Source organism: Microcebus murinus, chromosome 27 (assembly GCF_040939455.1).
Source record: "Microcebus murinus isolate Inina chromosome 27, M.murinus_Inina_mat1.0, whole genome shotgun sequence".
NCBI classification, from domain to species: domain Eukaryota; kingdom Metazoa; phylum Chordata; class Mammalia; order Primates; family Cheirogaleidae; genus Microcebus; species Microcebus murinus.
The window spans coordinates 1,845,504-1,873,036 of NC_134130.1; the positions used below are offsets into that span (position 1 = coordinate 1,845,504).

General features: G+C 42.4%; 1 protein-coding gene and 1 pseudogene across 1 annotated transcript; both read left to right on the forward strand.

Moving 5' to 3' along the window:
- The first annotated feature begins 2,736 nt into the window (after positions 1-2,736).
- LOC142864853 (uncharacterized) lies at positions 2,737-26,493 on the forward strand. The gene is made up of 7 exons (XM_075998275.1): positions 2,737-5,637; positions 20,444-20,592; positions 21,098-21,189; positions 21,812-21,938; positions 23,052-23,132; positions 24,278-24,360; positions 24,863-26,493. Exons 2-7 carry the CDS (start codon positions 20,568-20,570, stop codon positions 26,117-26,119), a joined length of 1,665 nt encoding a protein of 554 aa, XP_075854390.1. The 5' UTR covers positions 2,737-5,637; positions 20,444-20,567; the 3' UTR covers positions 26,120-26,493.
- On the forward strand, positions 5,632-18,636 carry LOC142864854 (ras-related protein Rap-2b-like; annotated as a pseudogene).
- Positions 26,494-27,533: the final 1,040 nt, after the last annotated feature.

A 27,533-nucleotide genomic window follows, 5' to 3' on the forward strand; every position in this document is an offset into this window, starting at 1 on the left:
ATTTTCACTTTACAGTATATCTTGGAAATCACTCCATACAAGTTCTAGATCCCTTCCTCACCCATTTTTATTGTTATATAATACTCCATTTGTGGATGTACCAGCTATTGATATATTCAGCCACTTGACTACATGGAGGGATTTACAGAATTCAGATGACAACAGGGTTGCAAGTTAGTAATCTTGAGCATGTGTATTTTTGTATTTCTGGAGGTTTACATTCAGGCCAAATTCCTAGAAGTAGGATTGCTGGATTATACATGTAGTTTTCTTAGCTGTTGCCAAATACTCTGTGCTAGGCAATCTCCAAATTGGCCCCTTTGTTTCCTGGTCTTCACGCCCTTATATCTTCCTCTCACACCATACTGTGATTGGTGTGTGCAACCACTGGAATATAGCAGAAGTAATGGTAAGTCATTCTGAAATTAGGTTGTAAGAAACCATGCAGGCCGATCTGGGAGGCTCATGCCTGTAATCCTACTATGGGAAGTCAAGGCAGGAGGATTGCTTGAGCTCAGGAGTTCAGGACCAGCCTGAGCCTGAGGAAGAGTGAGACTCTGTCTCTACTAAAACTAGAAAAATTAGTCCCTCCCAGCTACTTGGGAGGCTGAGTCGGGAGGATGACTGGAGCCCAGGAGTTTGAGGTTGCTGTGAGCTATGATGACGCAACTACACTATACTGAGGGAGATAGAGTGAGACTCTGTCTCCAAAAATCAAAACAAAACAAATACAAAAAGCAAAAAAATCATGCATATATGGAATCTCATGGAGCTCAAAGTATCAACAATCTCGAAAATGAGTAATATTAGTGGGCTGATACTGATGTCAAAAGTTACTATAAAAATACAGTAATCAAGACTAGGCATATGGACAAATGGAATAGAATAGAGACCCCAGAAATAAACCCTGTTGTATATAATGGCATTATTATTGGGCTAGGTCCCTTTTCAATGGGAGAAGTACAGTCTTTTCAGGAAATGGTGTTGGAGTGCTGATACCAAGGAAGAGCGTGGATGTTCCTCACCAGATGAAAACTAGAATCACCATGTGATCCAGCAGTCTCACTATGAGTATACATCCAAAGGAAATGAGTATCTGAAAGAGATACGTACACTGGCATTAATCGCAATAGCCAAGATATGGAAGCAATGTAAGTGTCCATTGACTGGTAAATAAGGAAAATAGAATATTATTCGTCCATAAAAAGGAAATTCTACTTGTGACAATATGAATGAAATTGGAGGACATAATGCTAAGTGATATAAAGTAGACAGAAAATGTATAATTTCGTGTGTATGGAATCAAACACAGTTTTAACTCATAGAAACAAATAGTAAAATGTTGCTTGCTATAGAGGTCTGTGGAAAATGGGGGATGCTGGTGTTTAGTTATAAGATGAGTAAGTTCTGGGGAGTTAATGTACAGCATAGTGACTTTAGTTTAATAATACTGTATTGTGTGTTTGGAATTTGCTAAGGGAGTAGATCTTAAGTATTGTCGCACCACACACACACACACACGTAACTGTGTGAGGTGTTGGATGTGTTAATTAACTTACAGTGGTTTCTTTCTGAAAGGGTCTTGTTTTGCCACCCAGGCTGGAGTGCAGTGGCACAATCATAGCTCACTGCAGCCTAGAACTCCCTCCCAAGCATCTACGGCTACAGGTGTATGCCACTACTCCTGGCTAAGGGTTTTTTTGGGGGCGGTGAGGGGTGTCTGTTTTTTTTCTTTCTGTTTTTTTGAGACAGTAGCTCTAGTTACTGTTGCCCAGGCTAGAGCATGCAGAGGCATCATCATAGCTCACTGCAACCTCCAACTCCTGGGCTCAAGCAATCCTGCTGGGTCTACAGGCACATGCCATCACCCCCAGCTAATTTTTCTATTTTTGGTAGAGACGGAGTCGCTCTCTTGCTTCAGTTAGTCTTGAACTCCTGACATAATGCAGTCCTTTTGCCTTGGCCTCCCAAAGTGTTAGGATTACAGGCATGAACCACTGTGCCTGGCCTGACTAAAGTTTTATTTTGTTTTGCTTTGCTTTTGTAGAGACAGGATCTTGCTATGTTGCCTAGGCTAGTCTTGAAGTCCTAAACTCGTGATCGATCCTCCCACCTTGACCTCCCAAAGTGCTGGGATGACAGGTGTGAGCCACTGTGCCCGGCCCATTATTGTATTATGTCAAAATGTGTATACATATATGAAATCATCATATTACACACTTTTTTTTTGTTTTTGTTTTTGAGACAGAGTCTCACTTTGTTGCTCAGGCTAGAGTGAGTGCCGTGGCGTCAGCCTGGCTCACAGCAACCTCAATCTCCGGGGCTCAGCGATCCTACTGCCTCAGCCTCCCGAGTAGCTGGGACTACAGGCATGCGCCACCATGCCCGGCTAATTTTTTGTATATATATTTTTAGTTGGTCAATTAATTTATTTATATTTTTGGTAGAGACGGGGTCTTGCTCAGGCTGGTTTCGAACTCCTGACCTTGAGCAATCCGCCCGCCTCGGCCTCCCAAAGTGCTAGGATGACAGGCGTGAGCCACCTCGCCCGGCCTCCACACTTTAAAAATGTATCATTTTTGGCCGGGTGTGGTGGCTCACGCCTGTCATCCTAGCACTCTGGGAGGCCAAGGCGGGTGGATCACTCAAGGTCAGGAGTTCAAAACGAGCCTGAGCAAGAGTGAGACCCTGTCTCTACTAAAAATATAGAAAGAAATTAATTGGCCAAGTAAAAATATATTTAAAAATTAGCCGGGCATGGTGGCGCATGCCTGTAGTCCCAGCTACTTGAGAAGCTGAGGCAGAAGAATTGCTTGAACCCAGGAGTTTGAGGTTGCTGTGATCTAGGCTGATGCCACACACTCTAGCCCAGGCAACAGAGTAAGACTCTGTCTCAAAAAAAATATATCTATATATGTAGATATAGATATACACACACAGCATTTTTATTTATTATACCTCCATAAAGGTAGGGGCGGGGAGAAACAGTGCTAGAAATATTGTATATCTATGTACATGAGAATGGAGTTGGACCCTATGTCATAGGAAATATTAACCCAAAGTGGATAAAAAACCAAAATGTAGGAGTTAAAGCTATGAAACTCTTTGAAGAAAACGGGGAAAAGCTTCTTGAAATTTGATTTGGAAATGTTTTCTTGCATATGATATATCAAACACATGGGCAACAAAAAATAGATAAATGAACAACAAAATTAAAATATGCATCAAAGCACCATAAGAGTGAAAACACAATCCACACATTGGAGAAAATATTTGTAAATTATGTGATTAGGGATTAATATCTAGAACTTTGATAAGTCTACAAAAACAACAAAACCTAATTCAAAAATGGACAAAACTCTTGAGTAGACTTTTTCTTTTTCTTTTTTTTTTTTAGAGAGTGTCTTGCTCTGTCACCCAGGCAGGAGTGTAGTGGTGTGATCATAGATTGCTGTAACCTCCAACTCCTGGGCTCAAATGATCCTCCCACCTCAGCCTAACAAGCAGATAGGACTACAGCCATGCACCACCATGCCCAGTTAATGTTTGTTATTTTGTAAAGATGGGGTCTCACTATGTTGCCCAGGCTGCTCTCAAACTCCTGGCCTCAAGTGATCCTCCTGCCTTGGCCACCCAAAATGTTGGGATTACAGGTGTGAGCCACTGTGGCGAGCCACTGAATAGACATTTTTCTTAAGAAGATATCTAACCATTCAATAAGTATATGAAAAGATTCTCAACATCTCTAAACATTAGGGAAATGCAAATCAAAACCAAAGTGACATACCATTTCATACGGGTTACGATGGATATTATAAAAAAAAATCAAGTGTTGATAAGGATGTGGAGAAATTGAAAATTTATGCATTGCAGTTGGTAATGCAACATGAGCAGCCACTGGGAAACAGAATGATGGTTTCCCCAAAATTAAACACAACTTACCATTCCTCTTCTGGATGTACATTCAATTGAACTAACTCAGGGACTCAAATATATTTGAACACTAATGTTCATAGCACTGTTTTTCTTGTTCATAAATTTAATTACAACTGGACTCAAGGTTCCAAGGTATGCCAAGATATTTTCTGAGACTCTAGCTCATAACATGTTCAAAAATGAGCATTATTCAGTCTGTTGTTCTTTAAAGTAAAAGACTGTGACTATAAAATCATACACTCCAAATAAGACTCATATCAATTGATATCTTGAGGTAAAAAAAAAAAAAATCCAAAAAACCAAAACCCAACTTTAAGTTCTCAAAGATTTCCTCACTGCAAAATATTTTCTCAAGCTAGCTGAGACTCTCTCCTTTCTGGAGCTTACCCCTCCCCTTTCAATTCTTTATCTTTCTCTAAACTCTTGCCCAGGCTGGAGTGTAGTGGCAGAATCATAGCTTGCTGCAACTCAAACTCCTGGGCTCAAGCAATCTTCCAGCCTCAGCTTCCCAAGTATCTGGGACTAGAGTCGTAAGTCACCACGCCTAGCTAATTTTTAATAGAGAAGGGGTCTCCCTACGGTGATCCAGCTGGTCTTGAACTCCTGGCATCAAGCAACCCTCCAGCCTTGGCTTCCCAAAGTGCTAGGACTATAGGCATGAGCCAGCACAGCTGGCTGTAAATCTTTATTTGTGTATATGTATATATGCTTAAATGTGTTTATGCATGTGTACGCGTATTTTGTTGTGTGTTTACCTAATAAAATCTGGTGTAGTTGGTCAGAAATCTCTTAAAAATCTATTCCTATCAAATAAATGGGTGCTTATATAAAATATACAGTAATTAACCCCAATTTTTTTAGTTCACGTGACTTAAGTAAATTTTTGATAAATTAATTGGTTTTAAAATTGTTGATAAAATTAGTAAGGTCTTCAAAATAGTCAACCTCCTTTTTTCTAGTTTTACGGGTCGGACAGTGTTATATTATCTGTGTTGTATGTTTTAAGTTCGTGAAGCTGTAAACTCAGCCTAAAACAATTACTTTTGTGCAACTATTTGATAAATTAGATTAACATTGTTGATTTAATAAAAACAGCTATATTCATCTGAGTTATTAACAAGATACCCATGCATTTAACTTTAAGGCTCTTACTTAGGTAAACACTCATTAATTAAGGCTATAAAATTGATTAATAAAAAAATAAAATATTGCCTACCTCTGACTAATCTCGAATGAGAAGACATTTTAAAACAAGGCAGGAAACCCAGAAATTATTTTTTAAGAGATTCTTTTGGCTACGCGAACATTACACCTTTTTTTTTTTTTTTATCAAAAGTTGAAATAGTAACATAGCAGAATGCGTAGTTATCAATTCTAGAAGCATTCCACATTGGCCGCCCCCTGGTGCCGCAGCTCGGCCCACAGGCCTGGCTGTAACCTCAACCTTGGCCTCTGGTGCCGTTTCTGCCACCAATCCCCGTTCTGAGCTGACCCAGGGCCCATCAGTACCCACGCGGGGGTAAACGAGAATTTTACTTCGTGGTGGGCCCTACGTGGCAGGTGGCAGAAGCCCAGAGTTCCGCCCGGGCCGAGCCTGGGCGCGGAAGTGACGTCAGCAGCGCGCCGCTCACTCTGCCGACGGTTGCTGCGAGCGCCCGGGAGCGTTTTTTCCGTTGGCAGTTGTGGCCCTCTCCGGCTTTGGTGAGTTGCGCGTAAATGGGCCGGCTTCGGGTGAAGGAGGGACGTCAGAGGAGGGGTTTGGCCGGGGCCGCCCCGCTCCTGTGCGCTGGTGCCGCGAGTCCTCCTGGCGCGGCCAGTTCCGAGAGGCCGCTTGGGTCGTCTGTCCCCGCGAGGGGCCGCGTCAGGGAACTGCCAAGGGAGGGGGGTGGTGTTTTCATCTCTTCCAAAGCCTCCAAAAAGCAACGTTTGTGGAGTTTTTCCCAGAAGAAAAATAATTTCCGCTTTTCGAGTCAGCGTTCACTCTGTTCCCTGGTGTCAAGGCCCGGGGACCTTGCGGATTCTGGCGTGTTGGGATGAACCCTTGAGTGAAAGTTGGTTCAAAGGGGCTTCTTTTTCCTTTTCTTATGCAGATGAATGTTTCATCTGAGAGTTGGGTTTTGTGTTTGTGCATCATATTTTGTTTTTGACCTTTTATGTTGAAAGATAAGGATTGTTAGGTATCTAGGGGCTGCATATTTGTGTATGTGGAGCATAAACACTTGTAGACGGCAGGTGTTTCTGCTAAAGAATACTGACAATACTCAGCCATTCTCTTCATCAGAAGTTCCTAGGCCTGTACATTCCCACAGCGCTTAAAAATTGGGCCTCCCGGAAGAAAGGAGAGCGGCTTTATTATTATAGTGCCAGAATCATGGAATTTACCATTAAACAAGATTGTTGGATTAAGTGTGTTTCATCCCACATTTGTCTTTTGAAAAATCTCACACGTACTCATTATTTAAACATCTAATACCTATTTGTAGTAAATTCGCCCATTTTTAGCATTTTGCTTGTTTGCCTTCTCCCTGGATAAATATATTTTACAGTAAATTATTTGATAGTAAGCACATTGAAAACAAACAGTAGACATAAGACTTGGTCTTTAAATGCTTTATAATGCATATACTAAAGATAAGGATTTTGCTTAGTAAAAGCAAAATACTATTATTTCATCCCAGAAAATGAAAACCAATTAACATCATGTAGTATCTACTCTGTAAAAAAAAAAAAAAAAAAAAATTCTCCATGTTGTTCCAAAATAGGCTTTGGGGTGTTTTGGATCTAAGGATCCATTCAGGGTTTCTATATTGCCTTTGTTTATATACATCAGTCTCTTTGAACCAAGAGTAGTCAATGTTTTTTCTCCATTATTTTGACTTTTTGCAGAGCTACAGATTGTTTTATAAAGCCAAACATTCTATTTCTTTTTTTTTTTTTTTTGAGACAGAGTCTCACTGTGTTGCCTGGGCTAAAGTGCCATGCATCAGCCTAGCTTGCAGCAACCTCACATTCCCGGGCTCAAGCGATCCTTCTGCCTCAGCCTCCCAAGTAGCTGGGACTACAGGCATGAGCCACCATGCCCGGCTAATTTTTTCTATATATATATCTAGTTGTCCAATTAATTTCTTTCTATTTTTAGTAGAGATGGGGTCTCACTCTTGCTCAGGCTGGTTTCAAACTCCTGACCTTAAGTGATCCTTCTGCCTTGGCCTCCCAGAGACACTCTGCTATTTCTGATTGTATTCTCATGGTAGGATTAAGGAATTCCTCTATTTCTTCTATTTCCTGTAAAATGATAATTGTGTCTAGAGCAGAGGCTGGCAAATGTTTGGTCTGAAAAGGGCCATATAGCAAGTACTTCATGCTTTGCAGACAGAAAGTCTGGAATTAATTTGCTCTGTTTTTGTTGCAGGCAGTCAGTCATATATTGTAGTAAGCATATGGGCAGGGCTTTGTTTCAATAAAACTATATTTACAATAACAGGCCTGTGAGCCATAGCTTTCCAATGGCTAGTCTAGAGGCTTCAACAAATTATTTGCAAATTATTATTATTTTTTTTTGAGACAGAGTCTCGCTTTGTTGCCCAGGCTAGAGTGCCATGGCGTCAGCCTAGCTCACAGCAACCTCAAACTCCTGGGCTCAAGCAATCCTCCTGCCTCAGCCTCCCGAGTAGCTGGGACTACAGGCATGCGCCACCATGCCCGGCTAATTTTTTCTCTGTATATTAGTTGGCCAATTAATTTGTTTCTATTTATAGTAGAGATGGGGTCCCATTCTTGCTCATGGTGGTTTCGAACTCCTGACCTTGAGCAATCCACCCACCTCGGCCTCCCAGAGTGCTAGGATTACAGGTGTGAGCCACCGTGCCCGGCCATTGCAAATTATTTTATAGGCGACATTGCATTTTATCAGGAAGACACATTTAAATGGTCTCTTTGTTAGTGATGCTCAGTTTGATAGTTGCTTAAGGTAGTGATCATCACAGTACTCTAAAAGTAGACATTTCCTTTTGAACAAGAAAGTATTTTCATGCGTTGATTTTTTTTTTTTTTTTTTTGAGACAGAGTCTCATTTTGTTGCCCAGTCTAGAGTGAGTGCCATGGCATCCTAGCTCACAGCAACCTCAATCTCCTGGGGTCAAGCGATCCTACTGCTTCAGCCTCCCGAGTAGCTGGGACTACAGGCATGTGCTACCATGCCCGGCTAATTTTTTTTTTCTATATATATTAGTTTACCAATTAATTTCTTTCTATTTATAGTAGAGACTGGGTCTCTCTCTTACTCAGGCTGGTTTTGAACTGCTGACCTCAAGCAATCCGCCTGCCTCGACCTCCCAGAGTGCTAGGCTTACAGGTGTGAGCCACCATGCCTGGCTGGTTATTGAATTCTTTAAATTCAGTGGCTCTCTGCTAAGGACAGGGAAACAATTATCATGCAAACAGACATAGTACTCCCACCATGGGTCTTACAGTCTATCTAAGAAGATAGCTTTTTTTTAATGGTCTCTGTCATATGCTATTATATTGGTTTTTTTGGTTTTTTAAAATAATTTTATTTCAAACTGTTAGAGGGTACAAGTGTTCTTGTTACATGAATGAATTGTATAATGCCCAAGTCAGGGCTTTTGGTGTGCTCATCACCAGCGTAGTATACATTGTACCTGATAGGTAAGTTTTTATCCCTCATGCCCCATCACCAGAAGACAGATTTTAAATGAGTATTGGCAAATTTGTTATATGGACTTAAGAATACATTAATAACAGGGACTAAGACTTATTAGGAGGAACATTGATTGATTGATTGAGACAGGGCCTTGTTCTGTGTCCCAAGCTAGAGGGCACTGGCATCATTATAGCTCACTGCAACTTCAAATTTCTGGGTTCAAGTGATCCTCCTGCCTCAGCCTCCCAAGTAGCTGGGACTACAAGCATGCACCACCACACCTGGCTAATTTTTATTTTTTTTTTTTGTAGAGATAGTGTCTTGCTATGTTGCCCAGGCTGGTCTTAGACTCCTGGCCTCAAGCAGTCCTCTCACCTCAGCCTCCCACAATAGTGGGATTATAGGTATGAGCTACCTCTTAGAGCGATTCTTTTAAAACAAGAAAATTCTGATGTCACTCTGTTGCTTAAAATTCTCCAATATCTATAATATGCCAGAAAAAAAAAATTCTCCAATATCTTACCAAAGCCCATAGGATAAAACTCAAACATCCCATCATAAGGGCTCACTGGATTCTACAAGTACTGGCCCTGACCCATCTTCAACCTGATCTGTGCTACTTACCCTATTTCCACGACAGTGATCTTCTCTTATTTGCACACACCTCTCTCAGGGCCTTTGCACATGCTATTTCCTTTATGGGGTATACTTTCCATCTAGATATTTTGTTGATGGATTCTTCTGATCACTGATGTCTCAATTCAGAAGCTGCTTTTTTTTTTTTTTTTTTTTTTTGAGACAGAGTCTCGCTTTGTTGCCCAGGCTAGAGTGAGTGCTGTGGCATCAGCCTAGCTCACAGCAACCTCAAACTCCTGGCTCAAGCAATCCTCCTGCCTCAGCCTCCCAAGTAGCTGGGACTACAGGCATTCGCCACCATGCCCGGCTAATTTTTTGTATATATTAGTTGGCCAATTAATTTCTTTCTATTTATAGTAGAGACGGGGGTCTCGCTCTTGCTCAGGCTGGTTTCGAACTCCTGACCTCGAGCAATCCACCCGCCTCGGCCTCCCAGAGAGCTAGGATTACAGGCGTGAGCCACCGCGCCCGGCCTCAGAAGCTGCTTTTGATAGTTCTTTCTGACCATCTTAAGTAGGTCTCACGTTCAAAGAATGACGGCAGGGCTAGGTGTAGTGCCTCACACCTGTGATCCCAGCACTTTGGGAGGCCAAGGCAGGAAGATTGCTTGGGCTCAGGTGTTCAAGACCAGCCTCCCCAGTCCCATTTCCAGGGACTTGGGGTCGTGGTGGTGAGGTGTGGAGCTCTGTGGACTGATCCCTAATAGGCCACAGACTGGTACCTGTCCCTGGCCTGTGGACTGGGGACTGCAGATCTAGACCACTGGATCCCACTAGACACCACTCAACTTTGTTGAGTTTCTCTATTTTGTATGTGTCTTATAAGAGTATCTAAAACATTTTCTACTTCCTGCTCAGAGGATTTAATCCACACAATATTATCAGGGTAGTGGTCCATTGTGATATTTTGTCCAATGTCAAGATCTCTGAAGACTGTATTTTGGCAGAGAATAGGAGGCTTGATATATGCCTATGATATCAGTGCCCAGCAATTCTGCAGGATCATCTTTGGGACTTCTGGACAGGCCGAAGCGATGTGTTACCTAGGTCTGGAAATTGGGTAAGAGGCTGTGATTCTCCACCATTGTGACTTAAGTAAGGTTTTTGGCCACCAAACTTGAGACTCTGCATAGATGAAGGGATGTTTTAGTATACAAGTTGGCAAACCGTGGCTCATGGAACAAATCTGGCCCTAAACCTGTTATTGTAAATAAAGTTTTACTGGGACATAGACATATTTGTTTAGATTGTCTGTGGCTTCTTTCACACTACAAGGGCAGAGTTGAGTATTTGCAACAGTGTTCATGTGGCCTTAGAGCCAAGTTTGTTGATCCCTGTTCCAGTTGGCTGCTTTTCTGTTTCATCCTTTGGACACTGATCATTTGCCACTGTATTTTCCTGGTCTTAATAGTTGATGTGGCCTCATTGTCTTTGATAGTCAAGTGCTACCCACTTGATCTCTGTTTCTCTGGGTTCTTGTCATCCACATTGAAGTCAGATAATTCATCTCAATGATGGTAGCCAGTGTAGTCATACCTTGTTTATAAAGGAGAATAACCACAGAACTTTCAAGGATGAAGGTTCTGCCTTTGTGGATCTATTTCTTTCTATCTTTTTTTCCTTTTCTTTTTCTTTTTGGTAGAGATGGGGTCTCATTCTTGCTCAGGATGGTCTCGAACTCCTGAGCTCAAGCCATCCTCCCGCCTCAGCCTCCCAGAGTGCTAGGATTACAGGTGTGAGCCACTATGCCCAGCGTGTGGGTCTATTTCTGAATACCTTCATGAAGTGAGTGCTTTAGGGGCCCTCGATATAGATTGCAGAAGGCAGGCTGGGCAGATCATATGATAAATTCAGTGCAACATTTCTGTGTGTCTAGGATTTCCTTTTCCACATTACCCAGGGAAGCTCTGGCATATCAACCTCATAACTGCAGGTCACCTTGAGTCCAAGTTTCAGTCCTCCCACTAACTTAGCTGTTAGTCACACCCAGGTTCATGAGCTAATATGTGAAATCCAGAATGTCTACCAAATGTCTCCATGTCAGTGAATTTGGCCCTGTCTGGTGTTGTTATGCATTCCACCATCCTGGGTCTAACACCCGTAGAATCCATTCCCATGTACGTCCACTGGATTTCAACTGATATGTGTTATCAGCATAGGAATTGTTTTGTGAGCTTTTTCTCTTGCATTATGTTGTGTATCTTTGCCCCATAGATTTTGCACTAGTTATGGTTGTAGTGGCAACAGCAAGTGGTTGTGGAGGGTCTTGAGGAGAATGTATTCTCTCCCAAAGTATCAGATCCAAGTGAGTTTTACCACAGGTTTTTTAAGCAGAAGGCTTTTCTCATCAGAAACCAAAGAGCAAACTACCTTCCTGGGAAGGGAGGCTCAGAGTGTCTTGGGGCTTTGGGGCTTTGAGATTCTGAGTTTTGTCTGGGTCCTACTGCATGTCCCCATTTTGAGTTTCTTGCTCTCATTCTTCCCTGATTGTATTGTAAATCTCCCTGATTCCTCAACATCCCAGGAAACAGGCTGTGAGCACCCTGCTCAGGCAACCGGGTACCCCAGTGAGACAAGGCCAGTCCCTGCTACAAATTCTCCTGCTTAGCCCTCCCAGACCATGACCTGGTGATGTTCAAATACACCAATAGAATAAATCCCCTCTTGACCTTTGCTTGTGTACTCCCTGCAGACGACCAATGAAGGCACTTGCCCAGGCATCCTCACTCCCTCCGCTCCCTCCCTGCATGGTAGAGTCTGCTGCCTTGGTCCTCCTGGGGTGTCCCTCCCTCTCTGGGACTTAAGAGTGTAATAAATCCTTTAATTTTGTATGTCTCTCTGAGTGTGATTTCCACCACCGTGTTGAAGTTATTCTGAAAGATCCCAGAATGGCTAGATAGAAGGAATAAGTTCTAGTGTTCTGTAGCACTATAGGGCAACTCTAAAATATACAATAAATTAACAATTTACTGTATATTTTCAAATAGCTAGAAGAGCATATTTTTAATGTTCCCAATTCAAAGAAATGATAAAACATTTGAGGTAATGTTAATTACCATGATTTTTTTTTTTTTTTTTTTAAACAGAGTCTCACTTTGTTGCCCAGGCTAGAGTGAGTACCGTGGCGTCAGCCTAGCTCACAGCAACCTCAATCTCCTGGGCTCTAGCGATCCTCCTGCCTCCCTTCCCCTTTCCCCTTCCCCCTTTCCTTCCTACCTCTAGCCCCCCAGCTTTGTATCACACCTATCTCAGACCATGATGACCATAATCATTCTTTCCCTTTGGTTAAACACAATACCGTGCTCTGCAGGTACATTTTCCTCTCAGTAATGGTACCTTTGGGTTCTATTGTGGCCCCAGATCACAGGCACTGCACCTTACGTACTTTTTCTTGCCAATTTCCCTCACCTTTTTCGTAATGAGAGCATACCCCACTGTGCAGGGATTACACTGGTGATTCCCAAGGTTATTTATTCACTGGGTGCCTCCTGTGAATAAATGCTCCTTCAGCGACTGAAGGTCACTGAGCAAAATGGACAGCATTCATTCCTATCTTAATAGGACTTGCGGCAGACACAGGATCACCAGCGTCGAGGCCAGTGCAGCAGCCTTTGTCAGACAAAATCAAATCATAACTGCCAAGCAACACCTTTCAACAGCCCTTTGAAATCGTATTTGGTGGGTGCATGAAACATTGTTCCTTATGCAGCAAGCCTGTGAGTCTTTAGTCCAAATGGATAATGGATATGGATAACAGGTGGGCTCTTAACCTCTTACCAGGGAAGGAGGAGGGGGTTGGGCCATTCCGGGCACCTCCTGCAGCATGTGCATTCTTAACTCTGTGCAGTTACAGGCCAAAGGGAGGACTAGGCCGAGAGGTAAAAATATTCAATCACATCACCAACATCTTCCAACAGATTACCTTAAATTCAGAAATGCCTGACTTGTTTCATGGGGTATCAACGACAACGTGGAGTGCCTAGTTATGGCACTCCAAACCCTTGTCACATGCCTAGTAGGACTCTTCCTAGTTGCCATCTTTATCAAAGCTTTTTTTGGTGGGGTGGGGGGGAGTGCTGCACGCAGCGAGTAGGAAGCCCTCGCCCGCCCAGGGGAGGCTGCAGTGAGTAGAGAGTGCGATGGGCCGCAGGTGGGCTCACGTTCTGCAGGAACTCTGACAGCAATTAGCAGCAGGTGCCTCCGCAGGCCTCCACCCGCGCAGCCCTCCACCCCCGCAGCCCTCCACCCCCGCCTCCCCACCCTCTCGGGCAACCAGGAGCTCCAGCCTCGCCCACGCTGCCGGCATTGTCCTTCCGCTGCGCTGCCACGGCTGCAGCTGCCTCCTCGGCCTGCTGTGGGCCTGGGACCGCGCCCCAGGGAGGAGCCGCCGCTCAGCCCCTGCTTGGTGATTTCTGCACCCTGTGCTCCCCGTCTCCTGGGTTTTTCCTGCGGAGCTGAGGAAGGGGAGCAGTCCCGCCACCAAGCACAGCCTTCCCCGGCGTGCGTGCAGGCCCCGATGGAGCCATGAGAGAGTACAAAGTGGTGGTACAGGGCTCGGGCGGCGTGGGCAAGTCCGCGCTCACCGTGCAGTTCATGACCGGCTCTTTCATCCAGAAGTACGACCCAACCATCGAGGACTTCTACCGCATGGAGATTGAGGTGGACTTGTCTTCTTGTCGTCAGTGCTAGAGTTTCCGGACACAGCGGGCACAGAGCAGGCCGCGCCCATGCGGGACGTGTACATCAAGGATGGCCAGGGCTGCATCCTTGTCTAGAGCCTTGTCAACCAGCAGAGCTTCCAGGACAGCAAGCCCATGCGCAGCCAGATCATCCGGATGAAGCGGTACAGGCGCTGCCCATGATCCCGGTAGGCAACAAGGTGGACGTGGAGGGTGAGCGGAGGTCTCAGAGGTTGGGGAGGCTGCCAAGGCTCTGGCCAAGGAGTGGAGCTGCCCCTTCGTGGAGACGTCGGCCAAAAACAAAGCCTCGGTGGAGGAGCTGTTTGCCCAGATCGGGCTGTAGTTGGCAGATGAACTGTGAGGCGCAGCCCTGTGGGGCTGCTGTTCAGCCTGCGTGATCCTCTGAGATGCGCGGGGTCACTGCAACGGCCAAGTTTTGTGCACAAATGCCAAATGCACCCGACTCTCTAAATGTGATTTCTCTTTGAGATTGGAGACAACTTTGCATTGTCCAGGATGTCCTGGGAGCCCGGCTGGCCTCTGCAGTCTGTGCCCCTGCCACCACCCTGTGACCGAGGGTGTGTCCTCTTCTGACCATCCAAGACCCTGGTGGAAATGTGGCTCTTTGCAGCACACCTGTACGTTTCTCCTTGATTTTGGTTGATGCCTATTTCCTGTTTAGCCATTAGGGCACCGTATTGGCAGCTTGACACGGGGCAAGCAAAAGTTTCAGCCTGGAAAAAAAATGGAGGGGAGGAGTGGAAGAAAAGGAGGGGAAGAAGGTAGAAAGTTTTCTTTTGGTGTTTGGATTTTGACCAATAACCGTTTTCTACTTTCAAGTTTTAAATACATGGAAGGGAGTCCAAGAGAACCCTATGACGGAGCTGGAGGAGAGGAAGAAACTTCTGATTTTTACTTGTTTTCCAGGGGTAGCTGGAAATTAAGATCGGGTTCTTTTTCTGCCAGCTTGGAAGGGCAACCCCCGTGACTGGTTGTGATTCTGAGGATGTCTATGCAAAGTTGGACTCTTGTTACAGTGTATCCAATCTGAAGTATTGCACATCTGAACTGGGACTGTTAACCCTCATGACAGATTGGTGTGGGGTGCCAGAAAGTGTCTGCTGATATTTGTGGGGAAAAAAATCTATTTTGTTTACCTACTGTATCAAAGGGGAGTATGGGGGGTAACGGTAGCACTGTTTTTATCAGCTGTGAAAAACTTGTTATAGATCTGCACATTTTTGTGTGTACTTGTGTGTGTGTGTGCCCGTGCGTTTTTAGCTTTTAGGGTTTTTGGGGGGCAGTAACAGATTTTAATGACTAGCTTTTTAAAATACAGTACAAAAACGTTGTGAATGTGATTCAGGGCTCCCAGCACCCCGTGTCTGCAGAGTGTCTTCAAAACTCAGCTGTTCCAGCCAGCACCAACTTGTGAACTTCCCACCATATCCCAGAATCTGCTATTCCTCAGACTGTTTCCCCTTTTCCTTTCAGTAATTGTCCTGAAGGAGCCGGTTAAGAGGGCCTGTTGTTCAGTGAATTTCTTCATTATTTTAAGCCTTTAAAATGTAATTTCCATGTCTTGTAATGAATGTTTCATTTTTTTTGCTTCATTTTGTTCAAATTTTCAGGTATTTAGTTCCCCTTTTATATTATTTTTAAATGTTTTTTGATTATTTGTTATAGGGTGTTCCTGCAGACACAAAGAGCAAAATTTTGCTGTCTTGATATACCAAGAGAATTCTAACTAATTGTAATTTTTAATTCCATGCGTTTAATCATTGTCTCTTCATTTTAAGACTTTTAATACAAATGTCATTTTTAAAGAAACAACAACAACAAAAGCCTCTCTTTGGGAGCTAAGTTAGTCAGTCCCATTCACCTTTAGAATCTCCACAACCTTGGTGACAAATATTATGAGTCCCAATTAGCATTGTTTAAAATGTTGAGGAATCACAGAATAGGTTATAAATTTTTTAAAATTTGTATTTTTCTGGTGCTTCAACATTTCCACAAACAGGCTGCGGGCACCTTGCCCAGGTGACCAGGTGTACCAGTATGAAAACACCAGTCCCTCTCCCAGGTTCCCTTTGTTCCCTCCCGTGCCTGTGACCTAGTGACACTCAAACATCCCAATGAAATCTCTTCCGGTTTTTGCTTATATACTACCCTGACCCCAAATAAGACTGCAACAGGTCCTCTCTCACTTCCCTATCTCTTTGGGAGAGCCTGCTCCTTTGCTGCTCATCCAGCGTGTGCCCCTCTAACCCCCCCCCCCATGGCATGCCATTCCTTCTTCTCTAGGACCTGTGAGTAAAATAAATCCTGTGAATACCTGTTGCCTCTTTCCATAGCTGCGTTGGAGTGATCCTTAAAGATCACACAAGGGGTATTATTTCCTCATTTACAACAACTGATGAATGCCCTAATTTTCACCTGAAAAACTAGGTGAGACTGTGCCATAGTTGTAGTTTAATCTTTTAAATTAAAATTTGTGTTTGGCTTTCAACTATCAGTCTTGGCAGTCAACTATCAGTGGAGACAAGAAATAAGTATCTTTAAGGGCTGTCATGGAAGCTTTGCGATTCTCAGACATTGAATTCAGCTGAGAAGCTGAATTCTCACCTCTTGTAGTGAGAAGATCTGAGGTTGACATTTTCAGTGCAAGTACATTCAAAAGACAACCACAGCGAGTAAGATGTGCAACGTTTGGGGGATGGACACTCTTAAAGCTCTTACTTGAGGGGGGAGAGGGGCATGGGCAAAATATGTAACCTTAACACTTGTACCCCCATAATACGCTAAGATAATAATAAAAAAAGAATCCATCCCTCACCACGATCTTTGTAGTCATTGTTTCTACTGTAATGATTAAGTGCATTATTCACTTGGAGTTCCAACGCAAGTGCTTCAGTGGGCACTTTACAATCAATCATAGGTAATAGCTTGATTAATATGATGCCGCTGAATGTCTTCCCAGTGGTAACAAGCTGAGCTCTTTGCTTATGCCTAAAGGCTTGACCAGAACGAACCCCAAATCTCATCTTTACAAGCCTAATTCCTGAGATTGGTCTGTCTCAACACTGTATATGTCTGGGTTTGGCCAGAAAACAGAAGTCATACCTTGATTTAAACAGAAGTGTAACATAAAGATATAAAGAGAACTCTAACTTATATAAGTGACAGTCCCTAAGGAAAGCAAACTTGTAGGGAGTCCTTCTCCCTAAGACTGGGCTTCAGACCTTGTTAGAGAAGGTGTCATTGCAGCCCATTAGATGGTGAAGTTCACTGGGTTGCCTGGACCGGAGCTAGTCGGCGCTCACTGTAAGCATGAAGCAACCCCATGAAATGCAGAGAAGCCCTGTTATGCTACTGAGCAGAGGAAGTCGGGGTGCCAGTACAGGTGTAAGACCAAGAGGACTAAGCATCCACATTAGGAGGCCATGGGAAACCAGTCTTCAGTGTGTAGAGAAGCTGTGGGTGGTGGGCGAGTGCAGAGTAGTGTTCTTCCCACCCTTGGATTCTTGGAGCAATTGGGTACATTTTTATTGTAAACTCATTTATACTGTATTAGGAACAGTTACTTAGCTATAATCTAGCTATACTTGAATACGATGCTCCTTCATTTACAATGGGCATATGTCCTGATCAACCCAGTGACTTGAAATCGTCAGTGAGAAATACACTTACTACCCTGATAAATGTCTTGTAAAGTTGAGAAATTGTAAGTCAGGGACCGTCTGTATAAAATTTGAAAAGGATCTTGCTTGTCAAGCAGCAATGACTGGGTGCCTTCAGTGAGTCAGTCTGTGCCAGGCACCAGGGAACATTGACACCCAGAGGAGACAGTGCTGCCCACGATATACAAAAACTCACCAAAGGAAAGCAGATTATGCAGTCACACTAGGTTGTCATAAAGCATTCCTAGAGATATATAGTGTCCATTAAGGTAAAATATTTTGTTTCTTCAAAAATATTAAAGCTCAAAATGTATGTCTATCCAATTCTTAAAAATTTGTAAAGGAATGCTTCACATTGACACAAGAATAGTCAAGTCTATGATTCCAGTGGGAATTGTTAACATATTTCTTCCATATTGCTTCTTCATACAATAGAGAAAAAATGAATTAGGACATACATATGAAAAGGATGAGCAATGTGCCTGATGTTGTATACAGATTATTGTACCTAGTAGCTGGAAGAAACCGCAAAGTGCTTGTCTCGGCCTTGTAGGGAACAGACTGGAAGGTGCAGTGGGCCCTTTGCAGATAAATAATTGGATTCCTTATCTTGTTTAGGCTTATTATTACAGGAGTATATGCAATTGTCAAAATACTTCCAATTAATACTTAAGATTTGTGCATTTGAACATACATTGATTGTGTATCAATTTTTAATAATTAAAGTTAAATATTCTATGTAGGTGCCATCAAACTAAACAGATTTGTGGGCCTATCCAGCATAAGGATCCCCGTTTGAGCCCCCGGGTAGTAAGTGTGATCTATACCAGGAGTCCAGACATGGTTTTTGTGACATTAGGGTTTTAATGTCATCTGTGGAATGAAGCCTATAGGGTTTTTGTCAGAGTGAATTTGGTTCATGGATGATGAACACAGGAACTTTCAGTGTTTATCATCATTTGAATACCATTCCGTTGGTTACCGTTTGAGTTGCTGTTCTGTGTTTGATTTATTAATCACTTTCATTAATTTTTTTTTCTTTTTTTGAGCCAGAGTCTCGCTTTGTTGCCCAGGCTAGAGTGAGTGCCGTGGCGTCAGCCTAGCTCACAGCAACCTCAATCTCCTAGGCTCAAGCAATCCTGCTGTCTCAGCCTCCCAAGTAGCTGGGACTACAGGCATGCGCCGGCTAATTTTTTCTATATATATTAGTTGGCCAATGAATTTCTTTCTATTTATAGTAGAGACAGGGTCTCGCTCTTGCTCAGGCTGGTTTCGAACTCCTGACCTCAAGCAATCCGCCCGCCTCAGCCTCCCAGAGAGCTAGGATTACAGGCGTGAGCCACCACGCCCGGTGACTTTCATTAATTTTTAATGGAAAAAAGTTAATATTTAAGATACATAAGGTTAAAAGGTAACTAAAAAATCATGAAATAAGTATGGGAAAGAAATTAATAAAAATAAAAGAAGGGCCAAGTGTGGTGGTTCACACCTGTAATTCTAACACTTTAGGAGGCAGAGGCAGGAGTATCACGAGACCAGGCTGGGCAGCACAGCGAGACCCCATCTCTACAAAAATAGACAAATAAAAACAAACCTTGGTGAAGAAATGAACCTGATAAATACAATGAAAAGGTGGTTCATAGTATTTATGAATACCCATGTAATAGACTCATATTATAGACAAGAAGACCCATATAGTAGAGAAGTGTTGGGCACAGCCTACTGTGGCATTGCCCCTCCGCCAGTGCAGTGGGGGAGGCTGATCTGTTTGGTTTGAGTGTTTCCAGCCAAGACCTGTTGAGGCTGCCCAGTCCTTAAATGTATTCTGAGATTTTTTTTGCAAAAACCTTACCTGCATTTGAGTCCTGGTTTACCACTTCTGAAACTGGCTGCTATTGACCAATTACAAATGTTGTCTAATGTAGGTCTTTTCAGTATGAAATAGGGACAATGATATCTACTGGGAATGGTAGTTATGATAATTGAGCATGTGCATATATGAATATATATTACATATATATAATATATCCTAGCGCAACTTCTGACAACTAGCCATCTCAGTAAATGACAGTCAGTGTTACTGATACTCATGTTACAGAGTATACCATTTTTAGTGACCTCCACATATATTGTCTGCAGAGAGAGAACTAATGATTTTGTTTGTTTGTTTGTTTTTTCTTGAGACAGGGTTTCACTCTGTCTCTGGGGGCTAGAGTGCAGTGACGTCTTCATAGCTCACAGCATCCTCAAACTCCTGGGCTCAAGGGATCCTCTTGCCTCAGCCCCCCAAGTATCTGGGACTACAGATGTACACTACCCCACCCAGCTATTTTTTTTTTTTTTTGAGACAGAGTCTCGCTTTCTTGCCTAGGCTAGAGTGAGTGCCGTGGCATCAGCCTAGCTCACAGCAACCTCAAACTCCTGGGCTCAAGTGATCCTCCTGCCTCAGCCTCCCGAGTAGCTGGGACTACAGGCACGAGCCACCATGCCCAGCTGATTTTTATATTATATATATTAGTTGGCCAATTAATTTCTTTCTATTTTTATGGTAGAGACGGGGTCTCGCTCAGGCTGGTTTTGAACTCCTGACCTTGAGCAATCCGCCCGCCTCGGCCTCCCAGAGTGCTAGGATTACAGGCGTGAGCCACCGCGCCCGGCCTATTTTTTTTTTTTTTTTGTAGAGAGTCTTGCTTTTGCTCAGGCTGGTTTTGAACTTCTGGCCTTAAGCAATTCTCCTGCCTGGACCTCCCAAAGTGCTAGCAGGTGTGAGCCACCTCTCCTGGCCTAATGTCTGATGTTTGATGACTGATGATTAAGTATTGCTTGTCGATTAATGATTGATACCAACAGGAATCCCAGTAGCCGTGTATAAAGAGGAATGAAGATTGCCACTATCCACTTAGATTCATAAGCTGCCCTGAAGTGATGTTGACATCAAAGAAAGGAATGTTGAGGCACATTTTCACCTCATAGGATGGCAGCTGTCGATTTGTCCCCTGGTAAGTCCTGTTGATGCTCTTTTTCTGAGACGATTCTATAGCTTCTCCCTAAACAATACAGAGCGCTGTTTTCTGGGCTGAATAGTCACACTACTGGCTCATTTGGGAGGTGCTGAAGTGGGCCATAGTGTGCTGGTTTGTAAGTCGGCCCCCTGGGATGTGTGCTTTGGGAAGAGGTGCTGCATAGTCTCCTTCATGAGTTCTGCTATCATGATAGTCACATTTCTCAGGGTGTAAGTGTCCTTATCTGTAAAATAAGACTATTAAACTTTTCCTGTCAGGCAGCATGGCTTACCCTCCCCTTTTCTGGCTGTAGGTGAGACAGACTGTTCTGGCGTCAGTGCCAGGTGTTCTGGCGTTGTATGGCAGTAGGCTGTGTATGTGTGTGTCTTTTTGATTGTGCAGGAGTATATGGGAATTTCATACTAGGGTGGAATGACTTCTGGGTATGTAGACGTGGGAATCACACTCAGCTCTGGGTTCTCATGCTTCTTTACTGTTATAGGAGGTTATCTTTCTGGGGACCCAGTCTGCCTTCATGAAGCAAAGACAGAAGCAGGAAGGATGGTGGCTGACTGCCTGAAAAATTGTTATCAGGTAAAAAGAAACTGTATCCTTGTATAGAATGACATGCTCCATCTTGACCAGATGGACTTACTTCCTTCTAGACAGCCTTGTCTCCATAACCTCTTAAAGCAAATAAAGACTTGCTCAAGGACTGAGTCCCCAGGTGAATTTCCCCAGGGAAAGGAGCCCCTTCACATAAGTGAGCTGTTAACTTTAAAATCATCCCAGTATTTTAGTAATTACTAAGTAATCTTCACTCTAATGGGGCTGACTGCATGTTTCTTGTTTTGCTGGGTACTCTGACAGACAGTAAGGCAGATGGAAGTTTCCTTTACCCAAAGAATGTATTTGTTCATCAGTGTTGTTGAAATGTCTGGAATATGCTGAGCAGTGTGCTCTAATAGATAGAAATAAGACAAGATTTCCTAGTCTGGTTGTCGTGAGATAAATTCATATTCAAGAAGCCATATAACTGGAGGAGATCAACTGTGAACATGTTTAGATAAAAAAGCTTCTAGGAACATCAAATCTTGGGGTAGATAATTGCAGACCTTGGATTCCTGTATAGGCACTAGATCCCCCTCCCTCATTCTCCAGCGAACACTGGTAGAAATGTTATGTGGCTCAAACCAGCATGTGTATGATGGTTTAGGATTTGGTGACCTTTGATGATGTGGCTGTGGACTTCACCCAGGAGGAGTGGACTTTGCTGGACACAACTCAGAGAACCCTATATAGTGATGTGATGCTGGAGAACTACAACAACCTGGCCACAGTAGGTGAGACCGCCATTCCTTGTAGCCCTTTTGTGGAACTGATACATGTTATGTGCTCACTGTGTGGCAGCATCCGTGATGTCAAGTGTGAATACAGTGGGAAATAACATAGTCCCTGCCCTAAATAGGCTTTACTCTACTGTGGTTGTTATCAGAGTGTGGTCCAAGGTCATTAGCAATACCATCAGCATTAGAAATGTACATTTTCTTTCTCCACCTTTTAACATAGTGAATCAGAAACCTGGAGTTGGAGTCCAGTCATCTGTGTTCCAACACATCCTCTAGATCAGCAGTCCCAAACCCTTTTGGCACCAGGGACTGTTTTCATGGAAGACAATTTTTCCACTGATGGGATAATTCAAGCACATTTATTGTGTACTTTATTTCTATTCTTATTACATTGTAATATATAATGAAGTAATTATGTAACTCACCGTAGGTTGGGTACCGCTGATCTAGATGACTCTGATGCACAGTAGTGTTTTTTTTTAATGAGACAGAGTCTCACTCTGTTGCTCGGGCTACAGTGCTGTGGCGTCAACCTAGCTTACAGCAACCTCAAGACTCCTGGGCTCGAGTCCTACTGTTTCAGCCTACCAAGTAGCTGGGACTACAGGCATGCACCACCATGTCTGGCTAATTTATTCTATATATTTTTAGTTGTCCAGCTAATTTCTTTTTATTTTTAGTGGAAACGGGGTCTTGCTCTTGCTTAGGTTGGTCTCAAACTCCTGAGCTCAAACGATCTACCTGTCTCTACCTCCCAGAGTGCTAGAATTACAGGCATGAGCCACCATACCTGGCCACACAATAGTGTTTTGAGAACCACTGGTGTAGTTATTTCCCCAGGATAATGCAGATCTCTGTTACCGTTTCTTTATTTCTTATTTGAATAAACGTCTTAGTGCCTTGTAAATGTGTACATAAGCCCAGATTTGAGTCTTAGGGGACAGAGGTAACTGAACTTTCTGGGGGCACAGACAGAGGCATTATTTGCATTTTTAGCCCTTTTGAAATAATTTCAGTGCTTTCATTAAAACTATAGTTCTTGAACTGTAGGATAGTTTATCATCTCTTAAGTGAGCCTCTTCTATTAATGTCTTTCCCTGTGCTCAGGATGTCAACTCATAAAACCCAGTTTGATCTCTTGGTTGGAACAAGAAGAGCTGAAGGCAGTTCAGGGAGGAGCTTTCCAAGGTGAGTGTTCATGAAGAATAACCCTGGTTAATGGGAAGTTCAGTATGTTTGGAAGTATAATAAAGAAGCTTTTTAAGATGCATTTTTTTCAGAAGGTTGAGGCTGTCTCAGAATTTAGAAAATATTCAGCGTCCAACACTCTTTTACTTATACAGTAGGCCCCCTTGTCCGTGGTTTTGTTTTCCATGGTTTTAGTTACCTGCAGTCAACTGTAGTCTGAAAATATTAAATAGAAAATTCCAGAAATAAACTGTTCATGTTTTAAATTGCTTACTGTTCTCAGACACATTATGAAATCTTGTGTCATTTTACCCAAGATGGGAATCATGCTTTTGTCCAGTGTTTCCCACTCTTTATGCTACCTGCTCATTAGTCACTCAGTAGCCACCTCAGTTACCGGATCAAGAAAACATAGAATATATTGGGTTTGGTAATATCTGCTGTTTCAGGCATCCACTGGGGGTCTTGGAACATATCTACTGTGGATAATGCCCCCATTAACAAGGGATATGTTTATTGTTTTGTTGTAAGCTCTTTTCCAGAAATTTCCAACTTTAATTCCCTAATATTCTCTTTTTTTTTTTTCCCGAGACAAAGTCTCGCTTTGTTGCCCAGGCTAGAATGAGTGCCGTGGCATCAGCCTAGCTCACAGCAACCTCAAACTCCTGGGCTCAAGCAATCCTGCTGCCTCGGCCTCCTGAGCAACTGGGACTATAGACATGTGCCACCATGCCCAGATAATTTATTATATATATATTAGTTGGCCAATTAATTTCTTTCTATTTATAGTAGAGACGGGGTCTCGCTCTTGCTCAGCCTGGTTTTGAACTCCTGACCTCGAGCAGTCCGCCCACCTCGGCCTCCCAGAGTGCTAGGATTACAGGCGTGAGCCACCTCGCCCGGCCAATTCCCTAATATTCTCTTTCTGTTCACCATCATTTTTAATTTTCACAGAATCAATTTGTAATAAACAATCTAAAATTTTTACCCACGTCCTTGTCTGTGACAATTTTTCGACATAGCCAGAATCCTCAAATATATTTCTTCTTTTTCTTACCATGTTAAATTTGAAAACAAATACAAATGAGCCTTATTGTTTTTCACTCAAGTCAGTCTTCTGTTTCTTTTTCTCTGTTTCATTTCAGGATGGGAAATGCAATTTGAAACCAAATGGTCAACACTTCAGCAGGACTTTTTGAGTGGTCAGACATCCATTGGGATTCAAACAGTAAGATTAACAAGGGATATTTATTATTTTCAACCCTCAGAGGAAAATCGGGAATGCCATTATAGAAAATTAGCAAAAATAAGAGATATTTGAGAGCAGTAGCATACATGCAAGAGAAAGTGATATCTCTGGAGAGATAGTTTGAATATGATCAATTTGAGTATGCCCCAAACCAGAGTAGAACTTATTTCTTCAGCTTTTCCAGGAGTACACATTCACCACATACGTAACTAGACATTGAGTTTTTAAAACAATATCTTGGAATTCTACAGCAATCCATTTAAGATTAGAATAGATGGCATAACATTCTGGAACAAGCAGTCAGTCATACTATTGGAAAGAAATCAGCAAGGCAGGAATTGTATATACATGGTATATTCATGGTGTAATGAAAATGGCAAAAATCATAATCATCATCATAATGTTTTTATCTTCAGATAGGTAGAACCTATTAATGTGTTTGAAAAAATACTTAAATTGTCATTCATCCCTTCATCAATAGGAAGGAAGCCATAATGCAGGAGAAGTCTGTGATTGCAAGCTACATGGAGAAGTCTTCAGTGAACACTCATGCCTTAAGACACACATGAGAACCCAAAGTATAGGGAATGTGTATGACTGTAACCAGTATGAAAAAGACTTTCTCTTCCAGCACAACAAAACCTCTGCTGGTGAGAAACTTTCTGAGTTTAATCAGAGTGGGAAAATCTTCAGCCTGACACCAAATATTGTGTACCAGAGAACTAGCACACAAGAGAAATCCTTTGGATGCAGTCACTGTGGGAAATCCTTCATAAATGAGTCGTGCCTTCAGGCACATATGAGAAGTCACAACGGGGAAAAACTCTATGAATGGAAGGAATATGGGACAGATTTTATTCACTCCACAAGCCTTTCTGTGCTAATAGAAACCCTCAATGCAAAAAAGCCCTACAAATGTCAGGAATGTGGAAAAGGCTATAGATACCCTGCATACCTCAATATTCACATGCGAACTCACACTGGAGAGAAACCCTATGAATGTAAGGAATGTGGGAAGGCCTTTAATTATTCCAATTCATTTCAAATACATGGAAGAACTCACACTGGAGAGAAGCCCTATGTATGTAAGGAATGTGGAAAAGCCTTCACTCAGTACTCAGGCCTTAGTATACACATACGATCTCACAGTGGAGATAAGCGCTATGAGTGTAAGGAATGTGGGAAATCCTTCCTTACATCCTCACGCCTTATTCAACATATAAGAACTCACACCGGAGAGAAGCCTTTTGTATGTGTTGAATGTGGAAAAGCATTTGCTATTTCCTCAAATCTTAGTGGACATTTGAGAACTCACACTGAAGAGAAGGCCTGTGAGTGTAAGGTATGTGGGAAAGTATTTGGGTATCCTTCATGTCTTAATAATCACATGCGAACTCACAGTTCCCAAAAACCGTACACATGTAAGGAATGTGGGAAGGCTTTTAACTATTCCACCCACCTTAAAATTCACATGCGGATCCACACTGGAGAAAAACCCTATGAGTGTAAACAATGTGGGAAAGCCTTCAGTCATTCCAGTTCATTTCAAATACATGAAAGAACTCACACTGGAGAGAAACCCTATGAATGTAAGGAGTGTGGTAAAGCCTTCATATGTTCCAGTTCCTTTAGAATTCATGAAAGAACTCATGCTGAAGAGAAACCCTATAAATGTCAGCAATGTGAGAGAGCTTATAGTCATCCCCGTTCACTTCGAAGACATGAAAGGACTCACTAGTGAGAAACCATATTGTTATAAGGAATGTGGGAAAGTCCTCATTTTTCCCAGTTCACTTTGAAGACATGAAAGAACTCACATTGCAGTTCTCTATGAACCCTACGAAAATTATTTAATAAAAATGAGTGTGTTAGGGTAGAGCCCCAATCCAATATGCAAGGTGTCCCTATGAGAAGAGAAAGATGTGTCAGGGACACACATGTAGACGATCATGTGAAGTCATCAGAAGGTGGCCATCTGCAAACCAAAGACAGAGGTGGCTCAAATAGAGCCTTCTATTAAGGCCTCCACAGGAAACCAACCCTCCTGGCACCTTGATCTTGGACTTCTAGCCTCCAGAACTGTGAACAAATAAATTTCTCTTGTTTGAGGCACCCAGACTGTGGTATTTTTTATGGTAGCTCTAGCAAATGAGTACCATAAGCAATCTGTAAAAACCATTTAGATTGTCCAAAAGGCCTTAATATTCATAATATGCAAAGCCACACTGGAGATAAACCATATGAATGTCAGAAATGTGGAAAAGCCTCCACTGAGTCTTCAGCCCTTTCTAAACATGCAAGAAATCACACAGGAGAGAAGTTCTGTGAATGTAAGTCATGAAAAAGCCTACAAGTGTTCACCATATCTTAATATTCTCATCCAAGGCATCTGATAATAGACCATATGAAAATGAGGGAAAAAAAGGAAAGAAAAGAAAGTTTCTTTTTACTATGAAAGGAAAGAATATGACCTTATTTATACACCATACGGGAACTTGGAATGGACCAAAACCCCATTAGGATTGTGGAGGAGCTTACATTAATATTTTCTACCTTATAGAAAGTGTGAGAAGTAAGCCTGGTGAGAAACCTGCTGCTTGTAAGTCATGTAGGAAAACTCATTAATTCCACAGAATTCTTTTACATGTCTAAAATTACTGCAGAACTCTAGGAAGGTAAGGAATGTGGTATAACCTTTAAATATTTTACATGCCATGATATTTATGTGCAACCTCACATTTATGATACTGTACTGTTTCATGAGTAGTATTAGTAATAACAAAATAATCCTAAATCCTCCCTTCCATCATTGCTGTATTCATTTCACATATATTTTCTCACACACACAATGAACCTATATAATCTAATACATTGTGACTATTATTTGAATAAGTTGTCTGTTAGATCAATTAAGAATTAGAAAAGTTTTTATTTTACCTCCACTTATTTCTTCTCCTATGCTCAAAATTGGATGTAATTCTTCCCTTTGTTCATATATACATAACACATTTTTTTCCTCCTGGCTTTTTTTCAGGATTTTTTTTTTGTTATCTTTGATATTCTATAATTTAAAAATTATATGCCTAGGTGTAGCTTTTTTTGAAGCTTATCCTGCTTGGTGTTCTCTGAGCCTCCTGGATCTCTGCTTTGCT